Here is an 18,158-nt window from a genome sequence, read left to right as displayed (position 1 = left end):
TTCAACCTGTGCCAAGGAGGCCTAGTGTATCTCCTATTCCTTCTTGTAAAGTTTTCAGTGTGTCAGCTTTTACCTCCAGGTCTTTGATCCATTTGGAGTTAATTCTAGTGCAGGGTGACAAAGAAGGATCCAACTTTAGTTTTCTGCAGGTGCTTAACCAGTTCTGCCAGCACCGCTTGTTGAAGAGGCTATCTTTCTTCCATTCTAATTTTTGGCTCCCTTGTCAAAGATTAGGTGGCCATAGGTCTGTGGTTTAATATCTGGGTCCTCAGTTCTATTCCATTGGTCTTCAGGCCTGTTCTTGTGCCAGTACCTAGCTGTTTTGATAATTAGAGCTCTGTAATAGAGTCTAAAGTTTGGCATTGAAATTCCTCCTGTGCTGTTCTTTCTGCTAAGAAGTGTTTTTGCTATATGGGATCTTTTATTATTCCATATGAAATTTTGGATTGCCTCTTCTATTTCTTTAAAGAATGACATTGGGATATTGACGGGTATTGCATTGAATTTGTAGATAGCTCTTGGCAAGGTTGTCATTTTCACAATGTTGATTCTTCCAATCCAGGAGCATGGGAGGTTTTTCCATTTCCTTAGTTCTGCTTTAATTTACTTTTTCAGGGTTTTAAAGTTTTCATCAAAAAGGTCCTTTACATTCTTAGTTAAGGTAATTCCTAGGTACTTTATTTTCTTTGAGGCTATTGTGAAAGGAGTTTCTCTCCTGATTGTTGCCTCGTTCCTCTCACTGTTGGCGCGTAGAGGAAGGCAGTTGATTTTTGAGAGTTAATTTTATAGCCTGCTACCCTTCCAAAGTTTTGAATCAGCTCAAGGAGCTTGGGAGTGGAGTCTATAGGGTTCTTTAAATACAGAATCATGTCATCTGCAAAGAGGGATAGTTTTACTTCCTCTTTCCCTACTTGGATCCCCTTTATGCTTGCTTCTTGCCTTATTGCACTGGCTAGGAATTCTAATATTATGTTAAAGAGGAGCCGTTCATGATGTTTTAAAGTCTTCTTCCCCCTACTTTTAAATCTGCTGATTCTCAGTACTTTATTTTTCTCATTTTATGATATGTCAGATATTGTCTCCATTGTTTTCTGACTAGTTGTCAGATATGTTTCGACAAATGAAAACAATTTCTATGTCTTAATTTGGTGCTCCAATATTATTTTGATTCTCATTAATTTTTCAGTTGATTCACTGTAAGTTTTCAGATGCACAATTATACTGTCTTCAGATATTAATAGTTATACTACTTCCCCCCAGTTTTAATGATTTCAGTTTTCTCTGCCTTTCCTTGCTACCAAACTTGCATTTCTATGTTGTGTGTTTTTTTTTCTCAGTGAGGATGATTACTTGTTGTGCTTTTTAAATTGATGTCGTAAATTGTTTAGTTTTTCATCTGCTCTAAAGCAAAGTACTGCTGTATTCTGGTATAATTTTTTATTCTTTTTACATTTTTAAGCATCAACCCTCTCTACTGATGTGAAGCCAGTTGTTCATTCTTGCCATCTTCGTCTTCTTCTTTCTCTTTTTCCCTTTTCCTCTTACGTCTTTCCTTAAATCTCTTCTGTCACTACTCTTCCTTCCTTTACCTTATTCTTGTTCTTCCACATTCTCCCTCCCTAACTTCAGTCTTAACTTCATCCCTCAGTAGCTACAGCATCTGATTTAAGAAGCAGCCTAGGGTTCCAGGCAGCTGTGATTTCTGGAACTGGTGAATGCCCAGCCTTCAGAAGTGCAGTATGCTGTCATTCAGCCCCTCCTCACGGCAGCTTCTTTATCGCCTGCTCCTCTGGCAGCCTGCATTTTGTAGTCTGCAGACCACATCTGCCCTCAAGTTTTCTAAAAATGGAATGTGTGGATTAAAAAAAAAACACATCATATATGCTTTTTAAAAGAATCTCTGTGGGAAAAAAAGGAAAATAAAGGGACTTGAAAGATCCTCTGTCATATGAGAGGTTTGAGTATGATCTCTGTGGGTCAATTAGAATCTGGTCATAATAAGAATATAATAGTTTATGACCACCAAACCAGCTTTGTGGTCTCTAATTTTATAATAAGTGTGCTTATAATGACTGAAAGACTGACTTTTTTTAATAAAATGTAAAAATTACAAGCCTTGATCATGTAAAAGTTAGGATAGATTTCCAAGTATGCAGATTTGAAGGAGAGTGTAGGAGGGAGGATAAGGACATGAGTCTGAAGATCCTCTTTCACTGTGGTAAGTCCAAGGACACTGGTGAGCACAGCAGGGGAGAATGGAGTTAATGAGCCCACTGGGCAGTAATCTCCATGAGGCAAGCCTCTGCTTCACATACACTCACACCTTCCTGGGCATGCAGGAAGGCCTTATAAAGGTCTAACTTCTACATGGATCTAGTTCAATGGTGAGCATGGCTGAAACTCTGGGCTTGATCCCCAGCACTGCAAAGTAGACAAAGAAAACGAAGCAAAGTGACGGAAGTTGATGAATAAAAAGTACAAATGTAAGTCTCTTTCTTCTAGTCACAACGAAAACCACCCAATAACTAAAACATGGTTAACAGTCATTCCATTGGAGAGAAAGGTGATTGCATAACTCATTTACTTTTTTGAACTGATTGAACATTTCTTTTAAAAATACATGTGCATTTACTGCTTTTGTAGTTTAGGAGAGATAGTTGAACACCAAAGGGAGACAAAGAGGGGCATGGTGGTTCATGTTAGAACTTTGTCCAGGGACAAACTTCAAGAGACCTTGAATAGGTGTAAAGATGTGTGCCTGTTATCTAGGTTATGCAGGAATCATAAATAGGAGGATTTTAGTCCATGTTGGCCTGGGTAAAGTACATCCACATTGGTAGATGTGGCTCAATTGGTGGAAGGCTTGCCTAACAAGTGCAAGTTCAAACCTATGTACTGCCACAGAGAGGGAGAGAGAGAGAGAGACAGAGAGAGAGAGAGAGAGAGAGAGAGAGAGAGAGAGAGAGAGAGAGAGAGAGAGAGAGAGACAGAGAGAGAGAGAGAGAGACAGAGAGAGAGAGAGAGAGAGAGAGAGAGAGAGAGAGAGAGAGAGAGAGAAACACATCAACTTCCATGACAATAAAGATGTTTGACAGATTTTATGGCTTATATGTGTTCATAACCATTTTAAGACATTAGATTATTATATAATTACTAAAATATTTTGGTCATTGTGCTTTTTTTGTTGTGCGAATAACAATAGCATCATTTTAAACTGCACCATAATTTTACATGAGTAAAGTATAATTATTGTTTTTACCAATGTCCCGTTTTAAGGTCGTTAAATGGTTTTCTATTTGATTACAAATGCTATTACGATAATTGTTTTTATAGCCAAATATTTTTTGTGTGCTCATGATTATTTCTCTAAGATAAATTCTTAACATTGGGATTAGCAAAAAGTTTGCACATTTTCTATTAAATGCTATTTTATTTTTAATTCTCACAGTTATAAAAAAAGTTTGTGAAAAATATTAATTGTCCAGGTAAGTTTGGACTAGGTTTCATACTCAGCTTCAAATATTACTCCTCAAATATATGATTAGTAAAAATCTACTATAGAAAAAAATATCCATGCTGTCTCCCGTAGCACATACCTGTTGTTTTAGCTACTAAGGAGGTTGAGATCTGAAGATCAAGATTCAAAGCCACCGCAAACATAAGACTTCTGTCTCCAGTTAATGAGCATAAAGCTGGAAATGAAAGTGTGAGCGAGAAAACCAAGCAAACACAAGTCCCTGAGTTCAAGCCCCAGTACTAGCATCAAAAAAAAAAAAAAAAAAAAAAAAAAAAGGAAAGGGAAGGGAAGGAAGAAAAGAAAAGAAAAAAAAGCCTTGTTTGTCCACTTGAAAGAGTTAAATAATTTGGTGTTGTATCGGGGTGGATTTCTCACCACTTACACACAGGAAATGCTTTAGCAGGGGAAAAATAGGCTTCTCTCCGCCCCCTTCCCCTCCCCCACTTGAGCCACAGCTGCACTTTATTTTTTGGTAGTTAATTGGAGCTAATTGTCTCACAGACTTTTCTGCCCAGTTGGTTAAGAATCATGATCCTCAGATCTCAGTCTCTGGAATAGCTAGAATGACAAGCATGAATCACCAGTGCCTGGCCAAAGAGCACTTCACAAGTACAGAAAAGCAGTGCTAAATCTTATGCAAACTGAGTTTGTGTATGTTTACTAGGCTATGTATCAATGATATTTTCTAAAATGGATTATTTATCAATGATCTAATTTCCAAACTGGAGCCTATTGTAGTATGAAGCATTGCTCAGTGGCTTTGGAGAAACTGACCCAAAGGGTGAATGTGAGAATGGATGACCCAACCAAGAGATGCTTCATATATCTTAAATTTGGTTATTTTATATAAAATTTATATAAGTAATGCAATAGAGATATAATTTGTGTGTGTGTGTGTGTGTGTGTGTGTGTGTGTGTGTGTGTGTGTGTGTGTTGCTAATGGGGCTCAAACTCAGGGCCTCATGCTCACTTGGCTTGTACACTACTACTTGAACCACGCCTCTAATCCTGCTTTTTGTTTGCTTTATTAGAGATGGGAGTCTCTTGGAATTTTTCTGCTTGTACTGGCTTCAAATTGAGATCCTCTAGGTCTTAGCCTCCTGAATATCTAGGATTATAGGAGTGAGCCATCCATACCTGGTTAATATAAATTTGATTATATTAACCACATTAAAAAAAAAAGCTTTAGGAATATTGAGGTTTCAACTCAGGGCCCTGCGCATGCTTGACTTGCTTGTTCAGCTGGTTCTCTACCATGCCTCCAGCCCTAATTTAGTTTTTGGATTCTTTAGATCCCTGAACTTAAATACTGTATGCTTTACAAACCAGCCACTGAAATGTTTCCATGTGTAATGTATGTTCTTGGTATTGAAATTCAGCTCCTAAAAAATGCTTGTCATCAGTGAAGACAGGGCAGTGAGGAGAACGCTACAAAAATGTGGACCGTAGGCTCAGTGGACTCTGCTCAGACCTACTGCTAATCTGGGCTTGCTACGATTTTGTTATGCTTTTCAACTGCAAAGACATATGCCACTTCCTCTTTGCAGGACATGGGTTTCCGCACATGAGGCTCAACCTCTTTCCCCCTGGTGGATCATGAGAGTGGTGGATTTTCTTTCCTAGTGCATCATGATTTTAAGAACATGATATTACACACAAAATCTTCCTCTCGGAACATATGTTCCTTGGATATTTTGCAGCCCAGGCACCTTCCACTGTACATGTTTGTTGTAATGATTAAAATAATCCCAAATGTGTTGAGAAGTGAAAGGTCAATTAATTTCATGGCCTTGCGCTTGCTAGGTAAGAAGTCTACTACTTAAGCTACTCTACCAGTCCTCTTGTTTTTAATTTTTTATTTTTTTTAGACAATCTCTTGCACTTTTACTAGGTCCAGCCTGAGATTGTGATCTTCCTGCCTGGTCTTCTTCTGAGTAGATGGAATTACAGGCCTGCACTACTATACCTGGTCCCCAAAGGAGAGTTTCTGTTTAATTTTTCAATTCTGTTTTGTTGGAAGTAACCAGTGTTACTACTCTAGCATGTAACTTTCCAGTTTGTTTTATGCTTATCAACCCAGAAAACACATATGCCATGTTTAATTTTTTTAAAATTTAATCCTATTGTCAGGGCGATGAATAGAGGGTTTACAGTTACATACATAAGGTAGTGACTACATTTCTTCTCAAACACTGTTACCCTCTCCCACATTTTTCTCCCACTTTCACTCCCCCAACTCCTTCCAAGTTGGAAAATGCATTTGTCTTATTAGTATCGCTGTTACACTGGTTCATGCTTTGTCCTTTGTCTCATCATTATGCTGTTCCCCTTTCCTTTCCTACTCAAATAAATGCATATATAATATGCCAGGTATCAAAATCAGATAAAGTGACAGCAGGGGATAAACTGTAGGGGAAAAATGGGAAAAAAAGAAAAAACATTATATAGTACATTAAAAACCACAACCACAAAGAAAAACCTCTTGTTTCCATAGCCTGGAGTTCATTTCACTTAGCATCATCTTATATGGTTATGTGTACACAGCTTTTGAGCTATTGTGATCCTCTGCTAGGAAAACCCTTGACATATTCTGGTTATTACAAATGAAGGAAACCATGAGTCTGTTTCTTTGGCTCTGGCTTATTCATTTTCTTTATGTAGTTGTACAAAGGGGTTTCAATTCAACGTGTCAATTTGTGAGCACAACCTATCTTGACCAATATCATCTCTTATCATTTCCCTCTATCTCTCTTAACTTCTTTAAGTTGCTTTTAAAATAACCTCAAATGGATTAAAGCTACACATAATATTTATATTTTGCATTTTTTTCTGTTTAGCCTTTTCACTTTGCCAGATAAGCATGCAAGTACAGAGAAATTGCTTTTCCCTTATTTTACAAATTATGTAATTAATCATTAACTAATAACATAATTAATTAGTTTTGTCACATGAGGGATTGAACCCTGAGCCTTCTTTGTGAGTTAACTCTGCCATCAATCTTCATTTCAAGCCCTTCCTTATTTTCTTTTGAGACAAATTCTAAGTTGTTCAGATTGACCCCAAACTTGTGATCCTCCTAGTCTCTTATAGCAGAGATTACATGGGTGTCCTACCCTGCTCTGCTGCATAAAATGTCTGTGTGAATTTTCATCACATGATCAGCTGATTAATATAACCTATTTGGACAGACACTTGGAACCATTGTAATTCCTTCAAATATTTTCAAAGAAATTACTTTCATCCTATAAAGGCATATCCTGACATCACCTGCCTCCAGAAGGCAGCCTGGCCTTGAGGAAAACAGGCAACTTTTGATGCAGACAATTAGGTGTACGCTGCTAGAGTACTTCCTTCTCATTCTCTCTTTGGCTTGATGTGTCTAGTGTGAAGGAAAACCAGAATAGCAGCATGGGCATATGTTGTGACTGTTCATTTAAGGGCTCTTCATTTCACATAAGCTTCTTCTCTTGACCAAGGAGAGTTGAGGAGGAGCTGCTTTGCTCTGCAGGAAAGTGTGGCTGCATGAATGCGTAACCACTGTTCCCCATAGATGAAGGTGGCAGGTCAAAGTTGAGATCATGGGACCCCTTCAATTGATCTTTAAGGTCTATCCTCTCCTAGAAAAGGTGGCCTTCAGCAGATAGCAAAAACTGCAATGGTGTTGTTTTCACGCATGCACTCATACACACAATCACACATGGACAAAGCGCATCCTATTTATAAACCCTCCTATTTTTACACTTAGTGCCACATGCACTGACTGATACACAATACAGATTTATTCTTCTAAAGGTCACTATGTGAGATCTCATGCTGAGCAAGCCAGTGCAGGATGGGGGCTGGAGAAGCACATGGCCCTGCAAACCCACTGCTGCCACCTGGTTCTAATCTTATGGCTGACATCCATTGTCCTGAGGAAGCTACTCTATGTCCAACTGAGCATTCCAGCTCCTTGCTTATGGAGTTTGGGGGCTGTGCCCACACACATTAGGGGCAGCTCTTATATTGAGGGGCCACAGATGGTATAGAGGGCCTTCATGGTCACATATTGCCTGTTGCTGAATTTAATTTCTACTCAAATAATTTAAAGTAGTCATATCTTGTTTGGTTGCATTCAGTAGAAGCTGCTTGAGTACACCATGTTAACAGCACTCGCACAGTAAGCCTGGCACTGTGTTTAGGTGGTGCTTTCCTAGGATTATATTTCAGACATAGCCAACGTGTTCCGGAAAGCAGCAAAGTAGGCTGCTGTCACAGTGGTCTCCCTGGCACATATCTGCACACAGAACTACTACAGCCTCACTGGTGAACAGCAAGGAGAAGCATGATGATGCCAAGTAACCATCCTTTCTTCAAGAGCCTAAAATTCAGCATTAAAGATGGCATTTTATAGTGTTTTAAAACTTCAAGACATCTTCCTTTTCTCTCTTTTTCTTCCTTCAACAGGCATCCTCCCACAGAGCTGTAACTGAGAATTCTCTTCAGGGAGACAGTTTCTTTAGTTCGTGCATTCTTGGCAAGTCTAGTGCTGTTTTAAGCTTCTAAGTCTTGGGTGAGGAGGATGCTATAGTTTGGGAAGTCTAGAAATGCATTCCAGTTCTTCACTTGATGTATGCAAAGCTCCTTTTAATATTAAAGGTCTTGCTGTAGCCATTATGGCCACAGGAGGAGATGGGCAGATCAGATCCAGTGGGGGTGACCCAGGGTATACAAACTAACAAACCAGTAGTTACAACTACTGGCTATGAAAAAAAATGAGGCCAGATAAACGTACCAAGTGAGCTGTGAGCTCAAGTGTGCACATGGTGTTACTGCTTTATCTGGCTTTTTGGAAAATTCTCACCACAGTGGGAACTTCTGGGCATAGACTTGAATTGAGTGAGAGCTAGCCTTGGGGCAATCTGGAGGAAGATGCTCAGGTAGCAGGTAGATAGCACAGCATATGTGTAAAGGCCACAAATGGGAAGGAGCCTGGTGCTTCTCCCCACCCTACCCCTACCCAGAAATCCCAAGGACATTGGCTAGAACACAATGAGCACAAGAAAGGAGGATGGAAAGGGAGACTGAAGGACCTTGAGAGCCCTGGTAAGGATCCTGAATTCTAATTCACTATGTAAGCCTTGAAGGATTTTGAGCAAGGAAATGCAAATGACCTGAATTTTGTTTTTAAAAAGATAGTTCTGGCTTCGGGGGGAAGAACTGTGTTTAAAGCAGTGAAAGGAGAAGGAGTGACCATGTGGAAACTGTTCCAGCAGCTTAGGGCTGAACTGGTAAAGGCAGTGGTGATGGAGATAGAGGGATAGCTTCCTTGTGTGCGCTGTGTGGACTTGTCTGCTCAGGCAGGGAGCTGGGTTTCAGCCCAGTGTCCAATGACTTTGGCAGATGAGGTAGAGTGAGAGCCAGAGCAGTACTCATATGTGGAAAGGCTGTCTTTTTTGGCAAGATGCAGGTAATGAGCAACATTTATTGAATACTTCACTGAATTATCCTGTCTGGCTTCCTGAGTTGGGAGTTTTGAGGGTTTTAGTACCACTTCTGGAAGAAATCAAGCAAGTTAGGTCCTTCTCATATTATTTAATCACGAAGATACAGTCTCAGAATCGCTGGGTCCAAAGCATTTGCTGTTTTGGTACATCAGGATGAAATAATTTCTATCCCTTTTAGCAATATCCTTTCCACTGGTGTTTCTTTCTAATGGACAATGGTAGATACCCATTTAGATTCTGTATTCCTTCACTTTACCATCATGTTATGAAATTCAGAATGCAACTAACTTGAAGTCAGCACTTATTTTTTGCCAGTCCTGGGGCTTCAACCCAGGGCCTGGGCACTGTCCTTGACCTTTCTCAAGGCTAGCACTCTACGACTTGAGTCACAGCACCACTTCTGTTTTGTTTTGTTTTGTTTTTTTCTGTATATGTGATACCAAAGAATTGAACCTAGGCCTTTTGCATATTAGGCAAGCACTCTACAACTAGGCCACTACTGCTAGCCCTAAGTCAGCATTTTTAAATGAGATATGCAATGCTTTATCTGACAGCATTACAGAGAAATAAGTATGTAAAATGCTATGAAAGAGGGCCGGGAGTTTGGCCTAGTGGTTAAAGTGCTTGCCTAGCATGCATGAAGACCCAGGTTGGATTCCTTGGTACCACATACATAGAAAAAAGCCAGAAGTGGTGCTGAGGCTCAAGTGGTAGAGCTCAAGCCTTGAGAAAGTCCAAGGACAGTGCTCAGGCCCTGAGCTCAAGCCCAGGACTGGCAAAAAAAAAAAAATGCTATGAAAGAGTAACTGTTAAGATTTGATACAGCCCACCAACACTTGTGCCTATCTGCAAACTAACTCAATGTCAGACTCCACATACAGACCCATACAGTCTGTATGGGTCTACAGCTAGTGCTGTAGGGAGATCAGAGCCTGTAAGTGCTTACCCTTCTGAAAATGATTTTACAAAATTTGTGGGGGGAGAGGATCAAAGAGAACAAAACCCCACTTACTAACAGGAGTTTCAAATGCTCAAAATGCCCCACCGGCAATGCTGTCCTTCCCAGAGAAAGGCTGCTATGGAGCTTTCCGAGGAAGTCCATTCCACACACTTAGGAGCAGGTGAGTTTATATTCATCCTGATTTTAAAATCATCTTTCACTTCCTAATATCTTTTTTTACTGTTTATTAATTGCACAAAGGATTTTACTGGGATGTTCCCATACCTGTGCAAATGTAGTTTGACCAATTTCACCATTTTTCACTTCCACTCAGACCCCAGCCCATTGTGGCAGAACACAACACAGCATCCACAACCGGCTGGGATGGTATGCAGTCAGCCAACTGGAAGTGTCACTTGCCAGGATTTAGTGCTTCAACAGAGAGCTGAGTGTTGAAGTATCTGCTACTGGGTGAAAACAGCAAGTACAATCCAATGTTTGGTGCTCTGGCTGTGCTGGAGAAAGTCCCTGGTTTGAAACCTGGTGTTTGAAGTATTTTTGTGTTCGGACATCCCTTTGGGTCTCATTATCCACCTGTTAAACAATGGCAGGGGGATAGCAGAGAGATCCCTTTCTACATTGATTTTTGTGTGTGGGCAGGGGAAGAAAAATTGAATATTCAAGCAGTGAAGTCCCCTCAAATCTATGCTACATTGAAGTTTGAATTTCTTTATATTGGATAGTTTATTTTTAAGACAGCATGAAATAACAGAAAGGAATTTTGCAGTAGGAAGAGTCTTAACCATAAAAAAAAACAATAGGATGAAATACTTAAAGGAATCCACTGTAAATAATAATGTGCATAATATTCCACCTTGCATGGTCTTTACACTGTTAACAGTGTGTTCAAAATTCTGCTCTCCGGGACTGTGCCTGTGCCTAGGGTCCCCTTGATGGTAAGTTCTAATTGCCCTCAAACATCTGTGGAGTTGATATCAGCCTGGCAGAGCACCATGGTTTCATTAAGACGTGCTCATGACATTGGGCGCCCAGGGGCCCCCAACAGCGTGCGGCAACCCAGATGTTCCTTCATTTTGTTGTGCCTCAATTTCCCCTTTAGTTTACAGGCATAAGAAGAACAAGGGCTCTCTGGGTACTCTTTCTTCAGACACCTATGGCTGATCCCTGTGGAAGTGTTCAATGATTCGTTTCTCAAGGCTTTTGGAGAAAATCCTGTCTGACTCTTGAAGTCCAGACCCTACATGGACAGGTCACCGGATTCGTTCACCTCTGGCTCCCCATAATGTCCTCTTGAGCTCATCCGGAAATGTTCCCATCGTTCTTCACCTATGAATGAGAAAAGGCAAGGAGGAGCTGTTATCACACAAACACTAGAGAGGGAAAGATGACGTCTTAACCAGTCAGGGCCAGCATGCATGCATGCATGCATGCATGCATGCATGCATGCATTCACTCATTCATTCATGTATTCTTTTAGAAAGAGGGTTTCCTGTGTTTTGGGAGGAAAATCCGTCCCCTCCACCCCCAGCCCCCACTTTGAGCTTCAGAGCCATCAGGACCACATGCCCTGGGGGTCAGGTCGCTTTTGGGCTGTTTGCCAAGGACAGGCACGCTTCCGTAGGCGAGAGGTGTGCACAGAAGCGGAGAATTCATTATAACCGGTTAGTCACCCGTGGAGATTGTCGACACTGCCCGTGGGCGGGGCGCACCTGGCCCTCCCCTGGTGGGGTCGGTTCCGGGCGCTGCTCCCTCAGGACTAGCCAGAGCCCGCGGGAGTGCAGGGTCTGCCATACTCGGGGGGGGGGGGTGACCAATTCCGAGATGAACCCCCCACACCCGGGGGTAACTTTTTCTAGGGAGTGCAGGGCAAGGGGGTCCGCCTGGATCCTAGCACAATACCACCCAGTGGCCGCTCGGTTCCCCACAACCTGGGGGGAGAGGGGGTGCAGGGGTCGAGGGTGGGCGACGGAGCGGAACGCGAAGCCCACGGTGCCCTAGAGCTGGGTGACGCCAGGGGTGCGCGCGCGGCTGGCCGGGGTCACTCGAGTTCCGCTCGGCCGGGCGAGAATGACTCAGCCTCATTGTGCTCGGCCTCCACCGCCAGCCCGCGCGAGGGCTCCACAAAGTTCCCAGTCGCACCCCAGACCGGGTACACGGACCTGGGGGGAGTGGGGAGTCCTGAAAACTGGGCTCCGGGGCGGGCGGGGGGCGCCGCCGGCTCCCCAGCGCCCTCGCTCCGCCTCACTTGGTCCGCCCAAAGCGCCCTGGCCAGCGCTCGGCTGCAGCGGGCGGCGGAGCTGGGCTGGGGCCGGAGCGGGGCCCCGGGCGCGGAGGAACCCTTCTCCCTCCCTCGAGCGGTCCGCCCGTCACCGTGGGCTGGGCGCTGCGCCGGCTCCTCTCCCGTCCCCGTCATCCCGGTCGCCGGCATCCGCGCTGCGGTGCGGACTCCCGACCTTACTTGGCCCGGGCGAGAGCTGCCCGAAGCCCCCGGCCCCGGGGTGACGGGGAGGGAGGAGCGGCTGCATTGCAGTACGGTACCCGAGCCCCGCGCTCGTGCGCCCGCGCCGCGGCGGCTACACCACCCCGCCGCCCGCGCCTTCATCAGCCTCTGCCCGGCGCCGTGGCTCTGGAGCAGCTGTGGGCTGACACGCAACGGTGCCCATGCCGGAATCCTCGAGCTCCCCCCGCCCCAGTCCCATCCCCGCCCGCCGCCCACAGCTCGCCTCCCCTCAGACTTCGGCCGCTTTCCCGGGTAAAACTGCGGCGTGAGGGTCGCGCGCCTCCTCTGGGCTCCGCAGCCTCCGACCCAGCCGGGCGGCGGAGGCTGACCGCGCCCGCTTCGAGCCGCCACTGAGGAGCCCTCGGTCTCCCTCCCCCCCCCCGCCCGGCCCTCACCCCCACCTCGGTTCGGGGCGCAGGGGCCCGGGGCCGACTGCGGAGTTGTAAAGAACTCAGTGGCCGCAGTGGGGCCGGGCGGGGCAGGGCGCGCTCCGCGGCGACCAAGGACACCGGAGTTTGCCGAGTCCCCGCCCGCGAGGCGCCTCCCGCCCTCCCCGCGCGGCCGGCCGGACTCCCCCGGGCCGCCGAGGCGGGGCCGGGTGGCCGCCGCCGCGAGAGGCGCGTCTCCTTCCCTCCCCCGGCACCCGCCTTCCTCTCTCCTCCTCTCCGCCCTCCCCCTCACCCCCGCTCCTTTTATTTATTTATTTATTTATTTTTCCTGCTCCCCAAGTGGAGCCTGGCGCGCGCGAGAGGCAGGCGGGGCGGCTCAGAGCGGAGCAGCAGCCCGGCGCGCTCGCCCACCGCCCGCCCGGCGGAGAGCTTCCCCGCGGCCGCTCCAGTCGCCTCGGCCGCCGCCGCCGCCGGCGCGTCGCAGGGAGCCCAGCATGGCCGGGCCGGGCTCGCCGCGCCGCGCGTCCCGGGGGGCCTGGGCGCTCCTGGCCGTCGCGCTTCTCTACGCCGCGCTGGGGGACGTGGTGCGCTCCGAGCAGCAGATCCCGCTCTCCGTGTAAGTGTCTAGCGCGGCGCCGCCCGGGAAGGGGACCCCGCCGCTCGCCACACACCAACGCCAAGTTTGGGCAAAGCCTGCAGGTGCGGCTGCTGAGGACCCGCGGCGCCGGGCGCTGACCTCGCCCCTCGCACCTGTCCCGCCGCCGTGGGGTGGGGGTGGGGGGAGGCCGGGCCACGGTGGGCTCCTCTCGCCCCTCCTCTGGTGATGTGGGAGAGCGAGACCCGGAGGTGGCTCGCCCGCAAGTCACAGCACCAAGTTTGCCGCCCTGTTTACCGCCTCCAACTTCCCCGGGCCGGGTAATAATCTGTGTTACCTGGCCATGTCACTTCTTTTTCCTGGGGGGGGGGGGGGAGAGGAGGGGAGAAAAGTGGGTGGGTGGGTTTGTTCAGAGTAGCATTTGTCAGGTAATGTCCATTTGGAGGTGGGGGGTGTGACCCAGTCCTTGGGTAATTGTTCCCATAAGAGCTGGTGGTCCTTCTAGGGGAAGAGTTTGCGCCTTGTGAACTCGGTGACCCTCTGGACCTCCGGGGCGCTGCGCTCTGCAGTTTGGGGTTGATAGTTTCTTACCGCCTTGTTTTCCCTACTGACCTCTCCTTTCTTTAATGTTCTATCGCCCTGGTTCCTTTAGCCACAGCCCCGCGCGCGCGTGTGCACCGTGACACGAATGTTACATCTCTTCTTGTGCCCTTTCCCCCTGTAGGGTGAAGCTGTGGGCCTCTGCTTTTGGTGGGGAGATAAAATCCATTGCTGCTAAGTATTCAGGCTCCCAGCTTCTGCAAAAGGTAAGGTTTCTGTGGTGACAGGAAGGGATGTTTTTTTTTCCCCCCAAGCACAGAAAATGGAGGCAGATTTAGTTTTTTTTTTTTTTCCCCAAACATACATGAGCCCCGAGCTGCCTCCGTTATCAGAGAAGTCTCTGATCTCCGTTTCTTGGCATGGTACCTCGCAGTGACTTCTCCCTACCAAACGGTTATTTTTAGATGACACTTGATTCTAAGCACAAAGAAAAGCAGGATACTCACTTGCACTGTCCCGGCTGGGGCTTGGAAACAGTGTTTCTGCATGGCTCTCCTTTCACTGTCGGTTTTGCTGTTTCAGTGAGAGAGCAGATGCTTCTCCAGGAAAAAAAAAATAATAGCTAACTTCATCCAAGGGGCAGAATCAGTGCCTGTTGTATGATGCTTTTCACCTTGCATTGGAGGCATGGTGTTCCGTGTATCAGAGAGAGATGCTGCACTATTGTTTGTCATCCCTGCAGTTGTACAATCCCATTATTCCCCAATCATCTAGACCCAGGGCTAGGATGCATTACATCATTACAGATAAGGAGAATGAATGTGGTTATCTTTCCACTCAGCTGCACTGCCGGGTAATAACCTATGAGAGTAGTCCACAAACTTAAGAAATTGGTCTGCGTCAATATAATTCTGGAGAGTAATGAGAATGGAGGATTGATTATTAGATGTTTATCAGAAGCTGCATCAATTTTAATTCAAATGGGTAACATTATGTTTAAAATTACATGGTGAGATATATGATCCTCCGTTCTCCTCTCCAAGAAATAAAGAAAAAGAATGAGCTCGGGAGAGGAGAAGGGGACGGCTAAGAGAATTTCAAGTTAGCACATCAACAGGATTAATCCAAATATTCTCTTGACAATAGAAGATATGATTGGCCTTTTGGGGATAATTCTTTGGAAATGGGCACAAACAGCTTAAACTGTTAAGTTAACTTTAAGCATTTTTAAATGTGTTTTTTGGGCCAATGTACCATATGTGTTGTGCATGCTGCCTGGTAACCAAGTACGTATCTTATTTATGGAATTCCATTTCAGAGTGTAGCGTTTTTGGGGACATTATATGTAACAGTTTATAACATGCAATCCAAATATCGTAATGAAGCATCCTCCAAAATGGAACTACAGGTATGCTGGTTTAGAAACAGCAGCCGGATTCCATGAAAGCATTGTTCACCTCTAACTTGGGGAAGAGTTCATTGAATTATATCTATATCTATAGTCACTTGATAAAAACTTGATGCAATGACATGTTTTTATAGAAGATGATGGTTTACATACCAGAGAGCCGCCAGGCTTATAGGAATTACTTCTTTCCCTGGTTTTCTTTTAATCGGGTCCAGTCTGTACTCCACTTTGGCTTCTTGCCCACTTGTCAGATGTTTTATGCGAAGAGCTTTGGACTGTGGTATTGCCTGTATATTTTCCCTATGCTTTGAAAGAAGAGAACATTTTGCATAACTTTAAAGAAATATTTCTCATCTGCATTTTGTAGTTGTAGTAACTCTCAAAGAATCCTTTCAGAGCCTCATTCTTTCTTGCTTATGCTTACATATCTTTTATCTCACATTTTGTGGGAGCACATGAAATATGTCTTTTCCTTCTGAAGTTAAAAAACATGCAGACACATTCACAACTGTCCCCAAACCCATCAACTATATTATTGGTTATTCTATAATAGCAAATTAGAAACAGCTAAAATGCTTCCCTTACCTTTTCATCAACAGCCTTTCTGATATTGAATTCACTAGTCTCGCTTTGCTTTTGTCATGTTTGCAGCTTGACAATTGTGTAATTATTTCCAGCTGTTTATGCCTTTGTTGTCATTTCTTGCTACTGCCTGGCATTTTGTAATCTGATGAGAGGGGAAAGTGAGGTGTTGCTTTGAGTTAGATTCCTGAGTGGATAACTGTTTTAGCATTAGCATTTTCATTCTTTGCTTTAGGGGTCTTGAAATAATCTATGTCTTTGGGCTTCTTAGCAAGGACATGAATGAATGATAGATGATTCTAGAAGCATTTTGCTCCCACATTAGATCATTCTTTCCCAAATATGATTGTATATTTTTTTACAAGGAAATTGGTTTAGAGAGTTCAGAATATGAATGGGAAAAAGAACCCAGGTGCTCTGAATGTGGCTGACATAATAATGTCACTTGGAAAAAGCAAAATAACTATTGACTCTTTTGTTTAGTTTCAGCTACCTCACTATTGGTGTGAGCAATTATTCCTCTAATTCAAAACTCTATGTATTTATCCACCACATTACAGTATCCTTAACAATTACTCATCCTTTCAGAATGAGTAGCAAACTTGATTAGAAAAATGCATTGAGACTGAATTAAGGGACCTCAAAGGTGACAATACTGGGTTGCATAAAAGACTGTAATTATATTTTTAGAGTATGGACATTAAAGTTTTGATTTTCAGTTAAAAAAGGTATACTGTATATCACTGTATAATTTTATGTATTTTAAATAGTCTTCTAATTGATACTTCATGTTGTGAATCAAGGTAGCATGTTCATTTTTTGGAATGGGAGTTGTAATTTTTGCACTAAGGCCTAGATTTTTATAAAAATAGTTATTGTGAATTTAAGTTAAATAAGAATTGGCCATTTTCTTTAAGGTGTTTGGAGGTTAGGAAAACTGCAATTTTGGTAAGGTGGTTTTATTGGGTTATTACTAATGTAAATACGAACATTAGAATTATTTTCTCAATTGTTTTTGGGTTTGATATTGCTGCTTTACTACTTTAGCTTAAAATAGTAGTAAATATTTCCTATCAGACTTTTCCTATTTGTCTTCATTTTATCTTGGCTGAGCATGGGAAAAGCAATTTTAATTCCATGTAAAGAGGATAATTTTTAAAATTTAGTTTGTTGCAGTAATCTCTGCTTTCACAGTTTTGTTTCTTCTTAGGTACGTAGCGGGAGATGATATGGGCTGAATTTGAGTGAATCTTGAGCACTTTTTTTTTGGTCTTGGAGAAGCGGGGCTCTGAAAGGAGACTCTGTCTATGTTCTGTGCCCATCTCCTGTCTTCTTAACTGGCAGGTGCTGTAGGAGGTTCCATTTACTTTGACTTTCAATTAATTTTCTATGTGACACATTCACTCTAGGATTCAGCTGCCCCTATCTTGCCTCCTTTCCCCCCAAAGAATACTTTGTTTGGTTCTTTTGGGGGAGATTTAGTTAAACAGGACTTGTCATCTTGCTATTTGGGGATGCAGTGAGAAGCATTTTTGAATCTGGCTGTTAAACTCAGTGCTCCACACCTTTAGCAGTCACAATAAAAGGCATTAAATCTACTGGGTCCTTATCTCCTCCTTAGGGGGATTTCCACAGGAGCTGAGTTTTTCATTCTGTTTAGACTTGCTTTCAGGGAATGAATGTTCATGGGAAATGAAGGCTCCAATTACATGTTCCAGAATTGTGATTATAAACACACAGCAAAAAATACAGGTAATAGGTGTCTTTGCCATTAAAGAAAAGAATTGACACTTACCTTAGACTTCTCAGACAGCAATTACTAAGCATGCAATGCACTTCTTGGAACGCATACCCAGGTATTTTTGTGTTATCAACTATTTATTGAGAATGACTTTAATACATAAGTATATAAACTGCATATCTCTTTCCACCGGACAGAGTCTGTAAAGTAAAAGGTTGATTCCTTGAGCCATTTCTATAATTATGACTTTTCATCAACATGACAATCAATGCACTTTTAAATAATTAAAAAGGAGAGTTCTTGAATGAGGAATTGGGTATTGGCTGTATGCTTCCTGTAGGAATCTGGGCATTATAAAGGAGTCTCTATGCTCTTAAATGCTTTTGTTGAACATACACGGTTACTTCCCATACCAGAAGATAAATGCATTCAGTCTCTT

The 18,158-nt window shown here is 44.0% G+C and overlaps 1 protein-coding gene across 2 annotated transcripts in view; it reads left to right on the top strand.

Moving 5' to 3' along the window:
• The first annotated feature begins 13,344 nt into the window (after window positions 1–13,344).
• Cacna2d3 (calcium voltage-gated channel auxiliary subunit alpha2delta 3) overlaps window positions 13,345–18,158 on the top strand; it is an 846,818-nt gene continuing 842,004 nt past the window's right edge. The window contains exons 1-2 of one of the 2 annotated variants that reach the window (XM_090320869.1): window positions 13,345–13,469; window positions 14,173–14,254. In XM_090320869.1, the coding sequence (XP_090176995.1) occupies window positions 13,348–13,469; window positions 14,173–14,254 (204 nt within the window). In that variant the 5' untranslated portion in view covers window positions 13,345–13,347. The remainder of the gene's footprint in view (window positions 13,470–14,172; window positions 14,255–18,158) is intronic. The other variant, XM_090320861.1, reaches the window with a different exon arrangement.

The sequence above is a fragment of the Megascapheus bottae genome, chromosome 2 (genome assembly GCF_031878675.1).
Source record: "Megascapheus bottae isolate mThoBot1 chromosome 2, mThoBot2.hap1, whole genome shotgun sequence".
In the NCBI taxonomy this organism is placed as follows: domain Eukaryota; kingdom Metazoa; phylum Chordata; class Mammalia; order Rodentia; family Geomyidae; genus Megascapheus; species Megascapheus bottae.
This window is presented reverse-complemented; position numbering and strand designations above follow the sequence as displayed.